Source organism: Sinocyclocheilus anshuiensis, unplaced genomic scaffold (assembly GCF_001515605.1).
Source record: "Sinocyclocheilus anshuiensis isolate Anshui unplaced genomic scaffold, SAMN03320099.WGS_v1.1 scaffold199, whole genome shotgun sequence".
NCBI lineage: Eukaryota > Metazoa > Chordata > Actinopteri > Cypriniformes > Cyprinidae > Sinocyclocheilus > Sinocyclocheilus anshuiensis.
The window spans coordinates 306,395-328,416 of NW_015552582.1; the positions used below are offsets into that span (position 1 = coordinate 306,395).

At 37.3% G+C, this 22,022-nt stretch overlaps 1 protein-coding gene and 1 long non-coding RNA gene across 5 annotated transcripts in view; one reads left to right on the forward strand and one right to left on the reverse strand.

Moving 5' to 3' along the window:
• The window catches only part of LOC107665364 (E3 ubiquitin-protein ligase LNX-like), a 38,391-nt gene extending 22,040 nt beyond the window's left edge, over window positions 1–16,351 (forward strand). For 3 of the 4 annotated variants that reach the window (XM_016456216.1, XM_016456215.1, XM_016456218.1), the window contains 9 exons: window positions 390–643; window positions 1,863–2,018; window positions 4,598–4,806; window positions 5,977–6,354; window positions 9,186–9,320; window positions 10,440–10,617; window positions 13,152–13,410; window positions 14,670–14,828; window positions 15,018–16,351. In XM_016456216.1, coding sequence (XP_016311702.1) covers window positions 390–643; window positions 1,863–2,018; window positions 4,598–4,806; window positions 5,977–6,354; window positions 9,186–9,320; window positions 10,440–10,617; window positions 13,152–13,410; window positions 14,670–14,828; window positions 15,018–15,153 — 1,864 coding nt within the window. In that variant the 3' untranslated portion in view covers window positions 15,154–16,351. The remainder of the gene's footprint in view (window positions 1–389; window positions 644–1,862; window positions 2,019–4,597; window positions 4,807–5,976; window positions 6,355–9,185; window positions 9,321–10,439; window positions 10,618–13,151; window positions 13,411–14,669; window positions 14,829–15,017) is intronic. The other variant, XM_016456217.1, reaches the window with a different exon arrangement.
• Window positions 13,348–19,164, reverse strand: LOC107665365 (uncharacterized). The gene is made up of 3 exons (XR_001631542.1): window positions 19,022–19,164; window positions 17,297–17,459; window positions 13,348–13,415 (listed from the first exon to the last, which is right to left on the reverse strand). It is a non-coding gene; the product is annotated as an uncharacterized LOC107665365 (long non-coding RNA).
• Window positions 19,165–22,022: the final 2,858 nt, after the last annotated feature.

The following is a 22,022-nucleotide window of genomic DNA, read 5'->3' on the forward strand; positions in this document are numbered from 1 at the left end:
GTGTCGTTACTATGACAACCAATTTGAATGTGACAAGCAACTGGTGTCTGAAAAGAATTATATATATATATATATAATTTGGGGGGGGCAATAGGGATTTCGCCTAGGGCGTCAAATTGGCTAGAAACGGCCCTGCTTCCAGGGGTGAAACCTCTTTGTTTGTTAGTCTCCTCTGCGACAATGCAGCATAATATATCAGCAACACAAGAATGTAGACTCACAAAAATCAATTACAAGTCCAAATACACCCTCTTGCAACAATGTAATTATTCAGTCTCCTCTATGTGACTTTGCTTTCCTAATGGGCACATAGATGATGACACGTTCATTGTAAGGTAATGAATCTTGCTGACCTACTTGTCGGTGTGTGTGTGTGTGTGTTTTCACAGGTGTAAAGGAGCGTCACATTATGGGCTCTCCGCAGAGAGAAAGCGGCGCTCTCAGGAGGGAGACTGCACAGACAGCACCTCAGAGCTCACTGTGGCAGCACTGCACGGGGAGGGATGCCCCTCCTCCGCTATCGCCCTCCTATCAGATGAGTCCGGCCTGGTTAACCCTGCCTATGAGCCCAGTGTGGAAGATAACAGCCAATCCGGGAGCACCACCAGCCTGGCAGCACGCAGCGGTTCGAGGAAGAGTGAGTGTGAGTGCACACATTGTGCTTGTGTGTATCTGTCTAAATATTATATTTATAATATATATCTATCTATATGTATATGTATATATATATATATATATAACTTTTTTTAGAATGAAAAAGGTAATTTTACCATTGAGGATATCCTTCACATATAACTATAAATCTTTGTCTTTTCCTCCTTCATATTTACTGAGAAAGTTAATCTGACTAATGTACACGTTGTTCAAAGTTGCCCTCTGTGCCATTTATGTAATTTTACACAAAAATCAATTCAAACTGCATGTCTGAAAAGGCTCAGCTGAGACACACAATTGACATTGCAGTTAAAGAAATAAAGAGGAAGATATAGAGAAAGAGAAGAGTTCAAATATGCCTTATAAATACTTTATGAGGCCTGTTCCTGACCTCCACAAATTAGTTCAGATATGTTTCATTTTCTGACATCCCTTTGAAATGTAAAGCCTGGAGAATGGGGACAATAAATGCTGCTGCACCAGCATGTCTAGCTTTGGGACTGGAAACAGTGTGACACTGCAGCTGAACAAGCTGTCTGCCTCCAATCTGGCCAATGCTTCCGTCAGAACTTTGTCCATCAGGACAGAAAGACTGAAAGAATTGAGCAATGAGACAGAAAAAGTGTTTTAACCTTTACAGACCCAGCAAGTTTTGACACAGACTCTCAACTTCTAATAAATCCACAATTATAATAACTAACTTTAGGAACATAAAACAAACTTAACGGATCATTAGTTTGTCAAACACTCTGTAAGTTTTATATATTTTCTCCACTGATCACCTGTAGGGTGTTTAAAAATCTTGGATGTATCGAAATATTAAAAGCTTGTATATAATATAGTTTTGTTTTTGTCTGAAACTTTCATCTGTGATGACTTAAGTTACGCAGACATGCAGAAAAAAAGTGTCCTGCACTTTCTGTGCTGATTCAGGTCTGACCTGAAGAAGTTATAATCTTACTGCAGTGTCCACAATACAGCACCAGCAGGTGCTGCTTACTTCAGATGTTCATCACTTGGCCTGCAGGTGCAATGTATTATGATGTTCAAAAAAAGAGAGACAATTTGATTGGCTACATTGTGCCAACTCAATTCTGATTGGCTGGAAGTGGACAGCATAATGTGTGAGGGACATGTCCAGGCATGTTTAGTAGCAACGTTTCTTTCTCCTCCTTTCTTACTCAGTTCCTTCTCACATTCATTCACAGATCGCAACTTTGACAGAACATCAGCACGTAGTCGCTCTTTTCGCCGCCTGAATCGAGCCTTCAGTGTCCTGAGGAGGACCAAGAGTGGGACAGCAGTGGCCAATGAGACCACAGAGGAGCGAGACAACCTCAGAAACGCCAACATACCACCGGAGGGTGAGTGTGTGTCTTGCAAGTATTGTATTTGGGCATTTTTCAGCTGGTCAAGTTGGAATCCAGATGGTTAACCAGCTAAACACCAACTTGGCTTGGCAAGAAGATCAGCTAGACCAGAAGATTACCAACGGGGTAAGCAGCTAGACAAAATTAAACCAGTTAAGAACAACAAACCAAATTGTTTTTTAGATGCACTGTGTTATAAAATTAGCATGTTTATAGCAAGCATGTTTATAAATATGAAAAGAATTGCTAACTGTGTAGTGTAACTGTGCTGTTATGAAGCATTATTGCATAGCACCTCATAAAACATGAACTTTCCCATTAATATCATTCAATAGCATGCTAAACCAATATCAATGGATAGTAAAAGGAGAAAGGGAGTGTCAGAAGGTGACAGTCTGGTTTGGGTCCGCTCAGCCCCGCAGTAGCATATGGTCCTTTAATAATGCAGATGGAAGCTAAGGGAAACTTGTCAGAGAGAGACAGAAAGGAAATGAAGCAGTGTGTCGGGACAGAGGGACTGGACAGATGAACGCTGAGGGAGAGGGTTGCTTTCTGGATGAAAACAAAAGAGAAAAAAAGTGCTTGGGAGATTGAAAATGAGTGAGGAAAATACTGATAAGCGGGTGTGTTCGTTATGTAACACCCTGGTTGCAGTAGTAATGAGCTTCACTTTCTCTCTCCCTGCAAGCAATGAGAGGAAAATATTGACTTTGAAAGAGAGAAACTGTAGATTGTTGCGGAGAACAGGAGGATACAAGAGAGAGTGTGTGTAATGGAGAAAGAATGGATAGATAAAGATAAGGAAAGACAAATCACAGAGATTGTTACCGAATCCAGCTGTAGTTTAGAGTCTGTTCAGGCACAGGTGAAGTACGAATTTTTCACCCTGAACAAATACAAATGTATGCGCATATTATGAACAAATTTACAGTATGAACATACATGGTCAGTTGTTCAGTGATAAGTGGAGCCTTACTGTAAGCTTCCTCTAACAGTGATTCTTCAGTGATCTTTCTCTTCCTCATGTAGTGATAATTTAAAAGAAAAATGAAAGAAAAAAATATAAATATACGTATTATATAGATGTATATTTTTTTTCACTATATACACTACTGTTCAAAAGTTTTGGGTCGGTAAGATTATTTTATGTTTTTGAAAATAAGTCTTTTATGCTCACCAAAGCTGCATTTATTTGATCAAAAATCCAGTAATCCAGTCTTCAGTGTCACATGATCCTTCAGACTCATTTGATACTTAAGAAACATTTCTTATTATTATCAATGTTGCACTGCTTCATATTTTTGTGGCGATACATTTTTTATGGATTATTTAATGAATAGAAAGTTCAAAAGAATGACATTTATTTTAAATCGAAATATTTTGTAACAAATGTCTTTACTGTCACTTTTAATCGATTTAATGCATTCTTGCTTATTTGTTTAATTTATTTATTTTTTTAAATCTTACTGACCCCAGATTTTTGAATTATATACATCAGAGTTAAACAAATTAGTGGATAAATTATTGAAATAAATGTTAACTCCATCACTGAATACATTTTCGGGAAGGCTTGGCCCCCTTGCTTTCTCTGATGGATCACTGTAATGATTTTCTAAGGCTTGTTTGGCTCTGCTTTGATCTGGACAGATGCCCTTTTTGTGTAGCACAGAAAGTGATGATCATGTGAGAGTTCACGTGTAGGTTGGAGTAGAAAAAGGAAATTATGTGCTGTACAAAAAAATTGATGCAGAATCCAAAATTTGGTTCTTTATTGGAAGGTGTAGAATATTTACAGTGAAGAACAAAACAAATATAAATGAAAACTGTACAAAAAGGAAATGAAACAGCAGCAATGTGCTAATTTGGCTAAACCAACTGGCCCAACTTTGCAACACTACTCAGAATTAACTTCTCTGAGTCCACAAACAGAACTGAGTAAATTCAGGTAGCAAGCCAATTTATAGGCTGAAGCCCCACCTACAGGACAAACCAACATAATTGGAATAAATGGAAAAGTATGCAACAATCAAATTCAATATAAACACAAAACACAACAAGATTTAAACTTCCCAAATAATATAAGAAACATTAACATAAGAGATTTATCAAGAAATTATAAGAGAAAAACAGCTGTTCCTAAATTCCCCCCTCTGACATCACACCAAAATGGTAGCTCCCACAGGAAGTGATGTGACAGCAACTTTTAAAACCAGTTTGAACTAGATTATTGGTTTGGTTGTACAGAGTGAGAACCGAGAAGTATAACTGTATTCTGATTTGTGAAAATAAAAAGTAATTGTCACATGAATTGTTGTGTGCTGGTATTTTGTTCTTGTAAAAAAAAATAGTTACATACTTAATGAAACAAACTATAAAGATTTGAAAATTACAACAAAACACAGAAGTAACAAACGTTGGACTAAAAATCTCCATAACACCTGTCTGTTGGGTACACAGATGTTAAGTTTACCGGCAATGAACAGTACAAGTGATATAGGTGTATATTTGTTAGACCACCTTTATCTAGAAAACAGGTTAGCCTGTGACAGACGCTCTCTTTTTCTCTCTCTCAGTATTTGCATTACCTCAGCTGCATCATCTAATCCCTGATGGTGAAGTCACCAGTATAAAGATCACAAGGGCAGATCCTTGTGAACCACTGGCTATTAGCATTGTTGGGGGCAATGAGACGCCTTTGGTTCGCATCCTCATTCAGGACATCTACAGAGAGGGCGTCATCGCTCGGGATGGAAGACTGCTACCTGGAGATATGATCCTCAAGGTGCGTATGTGCGCTAGATCTGATGTTACGTCATAGTACAGTAGGAGTGATTCATTTTGGTTTTGATAGCACATGTTGTCATGGGCTTCACCATCTGTTGTTCAGAGGGGAAGTGTGTGAGGATTCTGCATGTAGCCAGACAGAATCAGATTTATTTATTTATTTTAATGGAAATCTGTGGAATGGACTTATTTTTAATTTTTAAATGACTATTTTAATGTTATAGCTACTAACCAATAAATGGCCAATATATTAATAGATTAATAATAAATTAATAATAAAACACTAAAACATGTACATCACAACATGTACAGTATAAAAACAGATTTTTATTTTCAGATTTGCTAAAGACTTCGTTTAACTGTGTTGTTAATTTTTTTAAAGATTAACTTTGATTGGAAGACAATGGTAAAACCAATCCAAATGTAAAAATAAAGGAAATGAACATTAGCACTTAAATAGCCAAAGTAAATTGGGGAAGAAAAAAAAAAAGCAGATCAACCGAAATGGTACCGGTACACTGTGCATCCCTAAAAATGAGAAAGCTGAGAGTACTAATTAATCAAATATTTAAATATTTAAATAGACACACATTTGCAGCACATCTGTCTTTTTCCAAATCAGAGAATTGTAGAAAGACAGAAAGTATGTATTGTTATCTGAGCCATAACCTAATGATTCATGCATCCGGCTTGGAACATTTTCGAATCACTTTCATCTTCCCTCACTGCTATCATTTCTTGTCCTCTCTCTACTTATATTTACATTTATGCTTTTTGCAGACACTTTCATCCAAAATGACTTGATGTCCATTTATACCAAGGACAACATTTAAAATCATTCTACATTTAAATGAATAGCAGAGTTCACACCACAACTATAATGATAAAGGCACAGAGGAACTATATCGTTGGAATCACTTTCAGAATGATTTTTTCCAACTGGTAAACAATTAAAAACACTGACAGCCAATCAGAATCAAGTCTACTTTAAAAAGCTCAAGCATTTAAAGTGGCAGACTACAGTTCCCTCCGAATTGAACCCATGACACTGGCATTTCTAGAATCATCCTCTACTGTGTGAGCTTTAAAAACGCAATACAAAAATATTGCAAACATACAAATATTTATCTTGATTTTGCTCTCTAATCTCATGCTGTCCTCCCTTCAGGTGAATGGTATAGACATCAGTAACGTGCCTCACTGTTACGCTGTGGCGGCTCTGAAGCAGCCCTGCACACTGCTGCGGTTGACCGTACTGCGAGAGCAGCGCCACCGTTACCGTTCCCATCATCACTCTCCCACCGAGGCCTTCCCCACCATCCGGGACGACAGCCTGCATGTGGTCCTCGTTAAGAGGGCTCCAGATGAACAGCTGGGAATCAAGCTGGTGCGCAGGCCTGACGAGCATGGCGTTTTTATCTTCCACCTGCTGGAGGGAGGGCTGGCCGCCCGTGACGGGAGGTTGACAGTAGACGACCGTGTTCTGGCCATCAATGGCCACGACCTGAGATATGGCGCTCCCGAGCATGCTGCGCTGCTTATTCAGGTGAGCAGCATTATGGGAGGTCAAAAGTAATGTGATGAGTATTAAGGCTTGTGCATAACCAACAGATGAAACGGTGACAACAGCACAAATCAAAAGTGTAAATATGCATCAGAACTGTTCAAAACAAATGCAATTTAAAGTCAATCCCTGATAAAAGTGTCCATAAATGAAAATGAAATGCAGTCTGTTCATGCTAAAAAGCAAAATACAGCCCATCTGACAACATGGATTTTGTTTGCTTCGATGCAAAATGCAGTGCAACTGACAATAGCGACGTTCATGCAGTAAACCTTAAATTGCAATGAAATTGCATCACCAAAATGCAGTTAAAACCCCTTTAAATGGCCTTTAAAGAGATGTGCGATAGTGAGAGAATCAGTTTTGGTCTTTCTTCATCCTCTCAGACTCTAAGAGGCGCTTTATTCTTTAGTTACTTTTGTCTGTACAATTTCACCAACATTTTTTTTCCACAACAGAAATAATTAAACCATTAATTTAATGACTGTGTTCACTCACAGCATCAATATGAAGCTTTTCCGGCAATGCTACAAATTTTGCCAAACTGCCAAAGCTTATTTCAGGTTTTGTTCACACATGATCTCTACATTAAATGTTTCTAAATTTATGGAAAGCCTGTTCAAAAACAAAACAAAACAGACAACCAACAATTAAAAAAACAAAACAAAACAAAACCCTTATGTGACAAAAAGCAACAGCCAAGAATTTTTTTTTTGATGCAATGCTTCAGGGGTTGACATTTATAAAACCTAAAATTATTGGAAGTCATGCTAAAAAATGTAAGCACTTTTATTGCTAAGCGTTTTCAGAATGTCAAAGAACGAATGTTTACAAGGCCTTCTAATCCTAACCTGTGGCATCTAATTCAGTGAATCATTCATTAAGTGGTAATGATTAGACTTTAACCCAGGATTAGACTTAGTCCTGAGTCCCAAAAACCAACTATTATGGTTCCAAATAAAATTTGGTGTGTTCCTTGAGCAGTATTGCAAAAGATGTAGAGCTTACATAAGGTTTGTGGCAGTTTATTTGATTGTGGTTTCATCTCGGTGGTGAGAGGTGTGTCATAACAATATGAGAGTGTGTAAGAGAGTAAAGTGAGTGTGTGATTTCGATATGAATTTCAGTGTGGTGGGTCTTTCCGAATGTTGTTATTCGGCTTGCTGCTTCCTGTCTGGTTCAGATTGGTCTCGAAGGGGACAAGATGGCCGCTCACAGCAGGAGTTTCTGACATAGATTTACTGCTGGCAGGAAACTGATTAAATTAGGCCAATTAGGGTGATAACAAGCTAAGCCCACTCATTTAAGAGGCAGCGACAGAGCACTGAACTCCCAAGAACTCCATGGGCTCTCAATGCGAGTGTGTGCACTTGAGAGCAACAAAAGCTACGGGGATGTCAAAAGAAAGGGTTAATGAAGAAAACAGCGATGCTCTCAGATGGAATCACATAATGGGTGAAAAATATATCAGAGAGGGAAAAACTAGAACCTGTGCCCTCCTTCAGCTCACACATACACAAAGACTGCAGAATGGATCCCAAATCTCCATATATATTAGTTTTTCTTTAATAAGTACACACTTCTGAGATATAATCACACATTCACACTGAGCTGAAGCTGTAGGGCATTGGCTGTCATCACAACATCTGGTAATTGTGCTTGCTAGACGTCCGGAGATTAATGAGACATTACACACACACTCTCTAGGGTATGAACAAACTATTTTAAATTTTAAATTCAGTTTTTGAACTGCTCGCTCCTCAGGGAAGTTGTTGGCCTCTGTTTGCTCTCCTGCAGAGTTTGAAAGGTTTTTGCCATAGATGGCTAATGTTAGGCCAACTATCATCCACCCTAAAGGCCCCATGAAATCAAAATTGGAGTGTGTTGGCTTTTAGCCCATTCCTACAATATAAAGATAGCTATATATTTTCCTATAATAAGATACATTTATACAGTAACAAATAAAAATGTGTAAAATATTATCAGGAAAATATTTTATTACATTATTTTTTTATTAATTTATAAATATAAAAATAATATATATATTGTATTTTTTTAGTGCTCAATCATAGTAATTTTTAATGCAGAAACCTTAAAAGAAACATAAAATTATGCCTGTGAATAGAATAATATAATCATGATTAATCTCATAATTTCTGAGCAGTCTTTAGAAAGCAGAATTTCATTCCCATTCAGATTTAAGTATTAACTTATTCTTTTACTATTTATATAAATATTGATGACTCATCTTGCTCTATACAGATTTTTGTCCAATCAAATGCTCTCTACAATAAAATATCCCCGTCATGCTAGTTATCTTGACACTTCTAGTTAGCATACGTTTTCATCATCATTCATAAAACCTCATGCATTAAACTCTCTTAAGGCCTGTTCACACCAAGAACAATAACTATAAAGATGACTTTAACAATAACTATATTAATGTCCACACCAATGGATGATACCGTTCTGTTTATTATAAGCATGTTGTAGTTTTGTAACATGCTTATATTAACCTGCAACTTTAAATGCTTGAGCTCTTTACAGCAAGATGGACTATGATTGGCTGTCATTGTTTTTAATCATTTATCAGCTGGAAAAAGAGAAAGGTATCTGAAAGTGATTACAACAAAATCATTCTACTGTGTCATAATTATAATTGTGGTGTGGACATCCTTTTTCTCACAGAATTAGAACAATTATTAAAACTATATAGTTATGGTTATAGTTATTGTCCTTGGTGTGAACGGGCCTTTAATCCCTAAAAATCACATAAAACAGGACACTAATGCTATCTGCTGTGCGTTCTGTAGGCGAGTGAGGACCGCGTCCACTTCATTGTGTCCCGCCAGACTCGCATCCCTACTCCGGACATCCTACAGGAGGCGCCGTGGAACATGGAAGGACCACCGCCCTACTCGCCTGTGGATATTGAACACTCTTTACTGGTGGGTTTCACGAGCATGAACCACACACTCTTTATTTCCCATCCCTCTGCACCGCTTTACTAAACATTCTCTTATTGAGGAAAAAGATCTGAAAGCCTATTACTTCTACATCAAAGAATCAAACAATCAGCCAGCTCACACGCGCGCACTATTAACAGAAGGCTGGATTTCAGTGCTTCTTCTAAACGGGATTTTCTGCTGCTCAATATCTGCACTGACAACTTCCCTTGTTCTAATAAGTGTCAAATTCATCGTTAGTTATTTCTCTCTCTCCCTTGCAGAAAAAAAAAACTTCTCAGACCAGCTTGTGAGGGGTTGCTGGTTTAAGTGTCAATGACAAATAAAGGTGCAGTCACAATTACAGTTGTTCTGTGAATTTTCATAGATCAAATCCAGTCATTTCAATAGGATTCCTATTTGCAGTCTTTTTAAAGTTTAAACTTTTTTAACAATTTTATTTTATAAAGACTTATTGACCTTGACACACAGTAATGAGGATCTGCAGGGGTCCGCTCTATGTTGTAATTTCCTGTTGTTTTTCAAGTGGCCCAAAACCCCTATAAAACCAGTCCAGAACAAACCAAACCCTAACATTATATCTCTTCCACTCTCTTTACTTCTTTACTTTTTGTCCTTTCAGTAACTCTTGTTAATTCTCTTTTACACACTTGGAGAGGTGGAAACATTCTGGCAGTATATAGTCAGAAGCTTTTCACTCCTCTGAATTAGACACGGCCTAAGACAGACAGACACACACACACAGTCTCTCCAGCGATAAGTCCAACACACTAACTCCAGATCTGATTTTCTGTAGCCGAAGGCTCAGACTAAATATAAACAGCCCTTTTATTGAACTCTAATAACGCTTTTTATTAAGTTAGAACTTAGCGACTGTGTTTGTTGTTCTTGGAGAGGATCCAAGGCAAAATGGCCACGGTCAGCAATAACACAGCGTCCTGCAAGCTCAACATTTATTACAAACACACAAGCACACACACAATTTGGGCAGTCATGTGTTCAGAAAGTGTGAATCCAGATCATAGATTAAGAAACGTCATAAACCGAATAATTTGCACGGAAACTTTCTCATCTTTCTCATTTCCTGTCCCTCCATTTCAGGATTCATGCCAAAAGCCTGCATGTTACGAGAAGACGGTGACTCTGCTGAAAGAGCCGCATGATTCTCTCGGCATGACAGTTGCGGGTGGGATGAGCAGCAGGGGATGGGATCTGCCCGTCTACGTCACCAACGTCGACCACAGTGGAGTGGTGGGACAAGAAGGCTCAATCCGCAAAGGTACAGCCTCACAAAGTGTGTTTAACCTATTCAGACACATCTGAAAAAAGCTGCGCGGGCACACCTGTTTCCAAGGTGCCCCTCTGATCTTTTCTCCTTTTGAATGCAAGTACACACACAAACAAAGACACACCTGCTACTGCATATGTATGACCGTCATCAGCTCTGCAAATATATGCATATAACACTAGAAATTAACACACTCCCACTCGTACACCTGCCATACTGCTGAGTCTGTCTCTGTCATACACATTCACAATTATCAGCTTCAAACTGAGCGTATGGAAGTTTTTCAGGTTTATTTCTGTCATATGTGACATGTATGTAGGCTTATGAAATTGTGATCATGCACAGGCTGGTGTATGGAGGCATTGGTTTAAAGTATCTATCAAATGCAGACACACACATGCAAGATCAAAGCTTCGAGTCTTTATATGCTGTACAAAGGTGTGGTAAGCTCAGTGTTTGAACTGAGCCAGAACCTTCAGGAGGGTCTGATATTTGGAAGAAAGTAGGTTTTAGAAAGTGCATCCTGTAAAGTGGGTAAACTGGTAATAAACTACAACTAGTTACTCTTTCCATTTTGTGCATAACACAACTATGCATTTCATGCTTTACCAGGTATTATGTATTTTATTCTCTAGCGTTATAACTATTGACATTGGGTTTTAATTTATTAAAAATAAACGGAATGTATTTTATTAAAATTAATCTTATATACAGTGGTGTGAAAAAGTGTTTTCTTATTTTTTTGCATGTTTGTCACACTTTAATGTTTCAGATCATCAAACAAATTTAAATATTAATCAAAGATAACACAAGTAAACACAACATGCAGTTTTTAAATGAAGGTTTTTATTATTAAGGGAAAACAAAATCCAAAACTACATGGCCCTGTGTGAAGAAGTGTTTGCCCCCCTGTTAAAACTGTGGTTTATCACACCTGAGTTCAATTTCTCTAGCCACACCCAGGCCTGATTACTGCCACACCTGTTCGCAATCAAGAAATCTCTTAAATAGGACCTGCCTGACAAAGTGAAGTAGACCAAAAGATCCTCAAAAGCTAAACATCATGCCGAGATCCAAAGAAATTCAGAAACGAATGAGAAAGAAAGTAATTGAGACCTGTCAGTCTGGAAAAGGTTATAAAGCCATTTCTAAAGCTTTGGGACTCCAGCGAACCACAGTGAGAGCCATTATTCACAAATGGCAAAAACATGGAACAGTGGAGAACCTTCCCAGGAGTGGCTGGCCGACCAAAATTACCCCAAGAGCACAGCGACGACTCATCCAAGAGGTCACAAAAGACCCCACAACAACATCCAAAGAACTGCAGGCCTCACTTGCCTCAGTTAAGGTCAGTGTTCATGACTCCACCATAAGAAAGAGACTGGGCAAAAATGGTCTGCATGGCAGAGTTCCAAGACGAATTCCGCTGTTGAGCAAAAAGAACATAAAGGCTCGTCTCAGTTTTGCCAAATTTGTTTGATGATCTGAAACATTAAAGTGTGACAAATATATAAATCAGGAAATAAGAAAAATAAGAAATCAGGAAGGGGGCCAACACATATTTTTAAATATGTTTTTAAAATCTGCATTTACCCAGGCTGCATTTATTTGATCAAAAACACAGTAAAAACATTAATATTGTGAAATATCATTACATTATATTTAAAATAGCTTTTCTATTTTAATATATTTTAAAATGCAATTCATTCCTGTGATGGCAACTTTCAGCAGTCAATACTCCAGTCTCTTCAGTGTCACGTGATCCTTCAGAAATCATTCTCATTATGCTGATTTGATACTCAAGAGACATTTCTCATTATTATCAATGTTGAAAACTGTTTTTCTGCTTATTTTTTGTGGAAACAGTGATACGTATTCTTTAATGAATGGAAAGTTTAAAAGAATATAATTTATTTGAAAATATTTTGCAACATTATAAATGTCTTTACTGCCACTTTTGATCAATTTAAGGCATCCCTTGCTGAAGAAAAGTATTAATAAAAAAAAATATATATATATTATGACTGACTGAATGAATAAATAAATAAATAGCTTACACTATACACAAAGCAGCGCAGCAGCTGACTTTGAAACGTGCAGCGCTCATATTTAATCAATGAAATTAGCCTTTTTAAGTTTCAAGGTCACATTAAGCCATGTTGCAATTCTGGTCTTTCCGTCCCCAAATTTAAGACCTCTTGAAATCATAATTAAGACTTTCTTGTACCATTTAAGACTTTTTATGGCCTTGAATTTGATACAACTAAATGTAAGACTTTTTAAGGACCCGCAGAAACCCTGTATTAAATGTATAAAACAATATACAATTAAAAATGACCCAATTTACATTCAAATCCCATTGTGCAGGATTCTTGTTTGCATTTTATTGAAAATTGAGGAAAAATACATTTAAATCATATATTCTCATCAAAGAATTGTCTCCTATCAACACAACTCTGCCATGCAACAACAGATCTGTTACGGTCCTATGATCCCCACAGTAATGTGACTATCCCGTCTTCTAGGTGACATCCTTCTAATCGTGAATGGGGTTGACCTGACGGGTGTGACTCGGAGCGAGGCTGTGGCTAACCTGAAGAACACCTCGTCCCCAGTGGTCCTGCGGGTACTAGAAATGAGACCCCCAAATGAGAGCTCCCTGGACTGCATGCCGCCCCTGCATTCCCCCTGCGCTCTCTCGCCCTCTTCACCCGGAGACATCAAACTACTCCCGCCTAATGATGACTACTCCCCCCTCTGGGTGTCCTGGCTCCAGCTACCCAGGTACACTGAGCAGAAGTCACACAAAGAAAAAGACAAATTAATTTGAATAAATTTTATTTGAATGTGTGTGTGTGTGTGTGTGTAAGTAAATGTACCGCTGTTTTCTTCACTTCTCACCAAATTTGTGGGAATTTGCTGTGATGGAGTGTGAAAGTTCTTAACTTCCCAAATTATTTCAAATGCATAACAACTGAGAAAGTTGTGTGTAGGGGAGATAACAGTAGCATTTTTGCAGAGACTGTAAACCTTTAAACACAAATCGATTCTTTCAGTGTTGCTCGCCATTTGAAGCTCACTTAATTCCCCAAGATACCCAAAAGCTCCTTCTGAATCTTTTATTTATTGTGAATTTCTCTCTTCACTCCAGCTCCTGAAATGCACCCCTATATTACTCCCTTAAATGGATAGTTGAACTAGAAATGATAATTCTGTAAAATCAGGCTAAATTAGTTAACATTAGCTACTGCATTAAGCATCAGGTAATAATACCGTAAACAACATTTTATTAATCTAGGTAAATGATACTTTACACAGCACTGTGGGTAATCTGGCTGCATCTCATTCTCCTTTCTTTTCTCCCATTGCTTTCTGTCTCAATCACATTGTTCTTGTTTTTCCATTTATATTTTAAAATAATAATAATAATTATATTTTATACAATCATACTTTATACAATATAATTTAAACAATGTATTTATATACTGTATATGGAATTTAATAAAATGTATTTATATTTACAGAAATTAACAATAATCAAAATACCTTTTTAATGATAAAAACAACAACAGCCCAGTTTAAAATGTATTTATACTGTATATCAGAAATTAACTATCACTGTCCCTTTTCTTTTTTATAATAATAATTTTTAAAAAATTATTATTAGCTAACTAATGTATACAACTTGAAATGTATTAATACTGTATATGCAGAAATTAACATTAACCAAGATTATTAAATTATGTAAAAGTATTGTCCATACAGTAGTACCCAATGCTTTAGCTAAGGTTAACGAATTACACCTCAATGTAAAATGTTACCAGAAATTATATTAATATTTACCCTCATTTTGTTTCAACAGAATATGATAATAACAATCAGTCACTTTCAATTAGTTACCATAAAAAAAAGATGCAATAAAAGTGCATCGTTTCATGTCTAGGTGAACTATCCCTTTAAGTGTCCTTGGTGAATAATTTGTTGATTTATCAATGTCTGCTAAATGACAATAAAATTAACCTTGAATTTTCTGTCCATTCCAGGCATCTATACTGCTGTAAAGACATTGTCCTCCGCAGGAGCACGTCTGGCAGTCTGGGTTTCAGTATTGTGGGTGGACAAGAAGAACGCAACTGTAACCAGTCCTTCTTCATCCGCTCTATCGTAGAGGGCACACCGGCCTACAACGACGGCAGGATACGGTACAGACACTTAGATATGTATATGTCTACTATTGTCGGAAACCATGCTTTTTGTAGAACAACTATAAATAAACTGCCTAGCACAGTTTATTCAATACAACTTTTTTTTTTTTTTTTGCCTTTACCCTCATTCTTGTCACGACTCCAACATACTAAAATTTCATACCTTTTTCTTTTTTTTCAAATTAGCTGTGGAGACATCCTGCTGGAGGTGAACGGGAAGAGCACTTGGGGAATGACACACACAGCTCTGGTCCGCCTTCTCAAGGAGCTGAGGGGTCGGATCACTCTCACCATTGTTTCTTGGCCCGGCAGCCTGCTATAGGACTACTCTGCGTGAGGGAGGGGCTTATCACATTGACCCTGCACTAGGGGTGGAGCATACACCACATACCTTATAATGACAAATAAAATGGTGGATTTTAGAATCCGAGACTTCCTTGAAAGGCGGGGCTTATGATACAGACTGCCCCCCGGGAGCAGGAAATGACACATGGACCTCATTCAGGTACTAGGAGCTCAGACTCTAAACTTGTAGGCGGAGCAAATGACTTGACTCCGCCCACCAAGAAGCACGTTTATCACAATCCGAAACCAGGAGGCGCTTTCACAATTGCCCTTTTGTCAGTTGGCAAGGGTTCGCTGATAAAGATGATATTTGTGCATGAGAGGAACATTGTGTCATTATAGATGGAAGGTGGAGATTGTAATCTGTATTAAAGGAATTGGGAGGGTCTGAAAACACAATTTCAGGATGTGTCAATAAATGAGTTGGAAATAGATGTATAAACATTATGGGCACTGCTATATGTAGTCAGATTTTGTGACTCTAATGTTGTTTGTAGAGGACGTTGAGATGCTGCACATGAGAGGGGTTTTCTTCAAACGAGAGATGAAAGGGATACTGGGATGTGTAGGGTTTGGGTGGGGGACACACATTGCCAATTCCATTAGTTTTACATGTTAGAAAATGCATCGAAGTGGACGCACATTCTTTACTATAAACATCGATGTCTGAAAAAATAATGAAACAGATTCAAGCACTTGTACTAGTGACTAATATTATTTTTGGTTTATTTCTCTCTCAGTTCCAACGGCTTTCAGATTTCGGCTTCCTTTTGTTCATTCTGACAGTGGTTCATTCTCTCCATCCACTGGCATGGAGACACATTTGCCAAGTAGTTCTATCTATGTTGGTACGTTTCAGATGCCGTCGCATATGAAAATAAACTATAGTGAGTAATAAAAAATAATAGCAACCGAAAAAAGAAAAGCAATGTTAATCTATTTTAAAAATGGATGATAACTTATAATGCTTATAATGATAACATGAGATTTTGGCGGCCTTGCTGACTTTTTTGTTTACTTTGGAGAAGAAAGGACAGAGTGGTGTGTGAAAGGCTTACTGTGTGAGTGTGTGTGTGTCTAGGTATCATTATGGGGTAAGGTGCGTGCTCTGGCATCTCATGCTTTGGCTTGTGCAGTATATTGTATCTGTTGGTACCTTTGGTTCAATGATCAATAAAGTACTTTGGTTCAAAAGATCAATAAAGACTTGTGTTACTGTCTCGTGTTCTTACTGTGCACTGTGTGTGTGTGTGTGTATATAAATATATATTTATACAAACACACACACACACACACACATATACAAACTACCATTCAGTTTGGGGTCGGTAGGATTTTAGTTTTTAAAGAGGTTCACAAAGGCTGGATTTGTTTGTAATATTTCACAGTATTATTGTTTTATTGTATTTTTATATCAGTTTAAAGGAACTTTTCTATTTGAATAGATTTTAAAATGTCATTTATTCTTGTGATGGAAAAGCATCATTTTCAGCATCATTACTCCAAGCTTCAGTGGCACATGATCCTTCAGAAAACATTCTATAATGTGCTGATTTGGTGCTCAAAAAATATTTCTGATTATTATAAATGTTGAAAACAGTTATGCTGCATAATATTGTTGAGAAAAGCATTTTTTCAGGATTCTTTGATGAACAGAAAGTTTACTGTCAGTTTTGATGACTTTAATGCATTTTTGCTGAATAATGTATTAATTTAAATTAATTTTAAGGTCAGTACAGCTGTTGGCGTTCTCCACTCTAAATCATGTTTCACACACATTTACATTTCTTGATTATGTTTATAATGATTTTGCTTCAACAAAATTAACATTTGGCACAACAAAAATACCATTTTGTATTATCAAAACAATTATAAATCAATTATAAAATAAATGTATAAATTAAAAATAGTATACTTTGTTGACCACCTTTACCTTTTTTAAATCATATTTTCAAGAAATTAAATGTTAAATTGCTAAAACGGTAACATAAATAGGCTTATCAAGTGTTTGGCATACTATTAATCAAAATCTATTCACAGTTGGTCACTCAGGCTGTGACTGGTGACAAGACTAATGATCTTTCACTAAAGACCTCCTACTGGTCAACAAACGGGCTCACCAGCTGGCCAGGGAGTTATTCTGTGGCCTCTGACTGGTTCTCCTGGTCCACATTGCACTCCTCGCTGGGCTCAAGGCTTCCTCGGTTGTGTTTAGAGCGTTTGTGCCTGTGTCTCCTGTGGCTATCTGCGTCATCACTATCATGACGCCTCCTACTGCTCCCACTAATGAGAGTGACAGAGAGAAGAAGGTCACATGATCTATATATATTATGGTTATATAAGATGCTTTGCCCCCAATGATTATCACCTTTGTAGGCCCTTTTGTGTGCTTGTGTGTGTGTTATTCTGCATGATGTGACTGATGTGAAGCTCTAATGGCATGTTATGTATGTGGACATATTGTACATGCATTTGTTTTGGTGTTTTGTGTGTAAATTTGTACAAAAGGATATTGGGTATTATATGTGAGAATTTTCCCCCCTAATTAAGGGACAAATTTTATGAATTAATATTAAATACATTTTCCGGGCATTTTTACAGTACCTCTAAGGAGTAAAAAATGAATAAAAATAAAATAAAATAAAATAAATCGATTCATTTTCACACAGCTTGTTTTATGTATAATATATAGAGTATAACATAATAAATTATAATGTATCTGAAAAATTATGGATGTTATTTATATAATCAAAATCAACATTAAATTCAGAAACCGCTCTAAATAATGTTCAAGATGTCAGTATACAGAAATTATCTGTTGGAATCAATTTTGAATATTTTCCAGTTCCTGTATGAGATTTTACAACTTTCTACTGTATACCGTCACAGTAAATTTGGTCACACTTTATTTTAAGGTCCAGTTATCACTATTATCTAACAATTAACTACGACTTTTGCCTAAATAAACTCCTATTTACTGCTTATTAATAGTTAGTAAGGTAGTTGATAAGGTTAGGTATTGGGTAGGATTAAGGATGTAGACTATGGTCATGCAGAATATGTGCTTTATAAGTACTAATAAACAGCTAATATGCATGCTAATAAGCAACTAGTTAATAGTGAGAATTGGTCCCTATACTAAAGTGTTACTGTACGTTTAGATCAACCACTGAAAAGCACTATTAGCTACACATTCAGCAATATTTGACTCTGAAACAGTGAATACAGATGATAGCTACAGGTCACTATGGTGTCAGTAAAGGAATGAAAGGGATAGTTCAACCAAAAATCTAAATTCTGTCATTAATTACTCACCCTCATGTCGTTCCAAACCTGTAAGACGTTCGTTCATCTTCGGAACACAAATTAAGATATTTTTGATGAAATCTGAGAGCTTTCCGACCCTACATAGAGAGCAATGAAACTGAAACGTTCACAGGCCCAGCAACGTAATAAGGGCATCGTTAAAATAGTCCAAATGACATCAATCCTTACTATGTTGCAGGGCCTTGAACGTGATGGTTCCCTTGCCTTCTGTCTATGCAGGGCCAGAAAGCTCTCGGATTTAATCAAAAATATCTTAATTTGTGCTCCGAAGATGAACGAACGCCTTACAGGTTTGGAACGACATAACGGTGAGTTTTTTAGGGTGAACTACCCCTTTAAACCCATAACTAGATAGGTTTAGAATAAAATATTATGAAATAGATATCAAATGTTAGATAACAGATAAAAAAATAGAATGTTCACTGCAGGGACTTTTTCTGCCCATCATCTGGGGCATTTTAGTCACCTTTTTCTTTTACTGTCCAGCACCCTGGTGAATTTCTGACCCGGTGCGTTACCTGCGTGAGGATCTGTGTTGTTCATTCCTGTCTCTGTGTCTTCTTTCTCGATGTCTGTCTCTCACTCCTTCTCTTCCCGAGCTTTCTTGGTACCTCTCGCTTCCGTGATGACGGTGATCCCTGTGTCGAGACACACGCTCCTCCTCACTGCACACACATGTACGAACACACTCATTAGTATTGAGGGAAAATAGTGCATCAGTCTGTTATAAAAACAGAGCAAGATGACTCGGTTAGCTACATAGGCAGGGCAGCATCCTAACTGTCAAGGAACCTCACAAGCAATCGTTTGGAATGCTCAAACTTTGTACGCCACACAAGTAACACTCTCCATGGCAAACTGGCAATTGTTTTCAACAGAGTTTGACTTTAGCATGTTGCTAAGCTAATGGAAACGGGCTCACCAGCTGGCCAGGGAGTTATTCTGTGGCCTCTGACTGGTTCTCCTGGTCCACATTGCACTCCTCGCTGGGCTCAAGGCTTCCTCGGTTGTGTTTAGAGCGTTTGTGCCTGTGTCTCCTGTGGCTATCTGCGTCATCACTATCATGACGCCTCCTACTGCTCCCACTAATGAGAGTGACAGAGAGAAGAAGGTCACATGATCTATATATATTATGGTTATATAAGATGCTTTGCCCCCAATGATTATCACCTTTGTAGGCCCTTTTGTGTGCTTGTGTGTGTGTTATTCTGCATGATGTGACTGATGTGAAGCTCTAATGGCATGTTATGTATGTGGACATATTGTACATGCATTTGTTTTGGTGTTTTGTGTGTAAATTTGTACAAAAGGATATTGGGTATTATATGTGAGAATTTTCCCCCCTAATTAAGGGACAAATTTTATGAATTAATATTAAATACATTTTCCGGGCATTTTTACAGTACCTCTAAGGAGTAAAAAATGAATAAAAATAAAATAAAATAAAATAAATCGATTCATTTTCACACAGCTTGTTTTATGTATAATATATAGAGTATAACATAATAAATTATAATGTATCTGAAAAATTATGGATGTTATTTATATAATCAAAATCAACATTAAATTCAGAAACCGCTCTAAATAATGTTCAAGATGTCAGTATACAGAAATTATCTGTTGGAATCAATTTTGAATATTTTCCAGTTCCTGTATGAGATTTTACAACTTTCTACTGTATACCGTCACAGTAAATTTGGTCACACTTTATTTTAAGGTCCAGTTATCACTATTATCTAACAATTAACTACGACTTTTGCCTAAATAAACTCCTATTTACTGCTTATTAATAGTTAGTAAGGTAGTTGATAAGGTTAGGTATTGGGTAGGATTAAGGATGTAGACTATGGTCATGCAGAATATGTGCTTTATAAGTACTAATAAACAGCTAATATGCATGCTAATAAGCAACTAGTTAATAGTGAGAATTGGTCCCTATACTAAAGTGTTACTGTACGTTTAGATCAACCACTGAAAAGCACTATTAGCTACACATTCAGCAATATTTGACTCTGAAACAGTGAATACAGATGATAGCTACAGGTCACTATGGTGTCAGTAAAGGAATGAAAGGGATAGTTCAACCAAAAATCTAAATTCTGTCATTAATTACTCACCCTCATGTCGTTCCAAACCTGTAAGACGTTCGTTCATCTTCGGAACACAAATTAAGATATTTTTGATGAAATCTGAGAGCTTTCCGACCCTACATAGAGAGCAATGAAACTGAAACGTTCACAGGCCCAGCAACGTAATAAGGGCATCGTTAAAATAGTCCAAATGACATCAATCCTTACTATGTTGCAGGGCCTTGAACGTGATGGTTCCCTTGCCTTCTGTCTATGCAGGGCCAGAAAGCTCTCGGATTTAATCAAAAATATCTTAATTTGTGCTCCGAAGATGAACGAACGCCTTACAGGTTTGGAACGACATAACGGTGAGTTTTTTAGGGTGAACTACCCCTTTAAACCCATAACTAGATAGGTTTAGAATAAAATATTATGAAATAGATATCAAATGTTAGATAACAGATAAAAAAATAGAATGTTCACTGCAGGGACTTTTTCTGCCCATCATCTGGGGCATTTTAGTCACCTTTTTCTTTTACTGTCCAGCACCCTGGTGAATTTCTGACCCGGTGCGTTACCTGCGTGAGGATCTGTGTTGTTCATTCCTGTCTCTGTGTCTTCTTTCTCGATGTCTGTCTCTCACTCCTTCTCTTCCCGAGCTTTCTTGGTACCTCTCGCTTCCGTGATGACGGTGATCCCTGTGTCGAGACACACGCTCCTCCTCACTGCACACACATGTACGAACACACTCATTAGTATTGAGGGAAAATAGTGCATCAGTCTGTTATAAAAACAGAGCAAGATGACTCGGTTAGCTACATAGGCAGGGCAGCATCCTAACTGTCAAGGAACCTCACAAGCAATCGTTTGGAATGCTCAAACTTTGTACGCCACACAAGTAACACTCTCCATGGCAAACTGGCAATTGTTTTCAACAGAGTTTGACTTTAGCATGTTGCTAAGCTAATGGCAGTTTCTAAATCATTACGATTGTACACTGACTTCTAATAAGATGAATGGCTTCTGTTAGTTTCCCACACTCCAGATGGGACAAACTACCTTGTTTTATGAAACAAAGTTGTGAAACTGTAAGACTAAAGGTTTGTTCACACCTAAAAAGGAAACAATAACTATATTAGCCTGCCACTTTAAGTGCTCAAACATCGAGTAGATTCTAATTGGCTGTCAATGTTTTTATCGTTTATCACCTAAAAATATTCTGAAAGGGCAAAAAAATAATATATTGTACCTTTAAGTAACTCTGATGTTTCCTCTCTTTGCATTTCTCATAGTTAGTCAAATGATATGTTATTGTTAGCAGCTGCTGCTGCAAGGCCAACATGAATCTGTGTTTTCATGTGTTTTCATCAAATTCTTCATGCTGTTTATTAATAAGAATTAGAACCATATACATGCCCCTCTGGGACTTATAAATGTATAAAGGCACAAT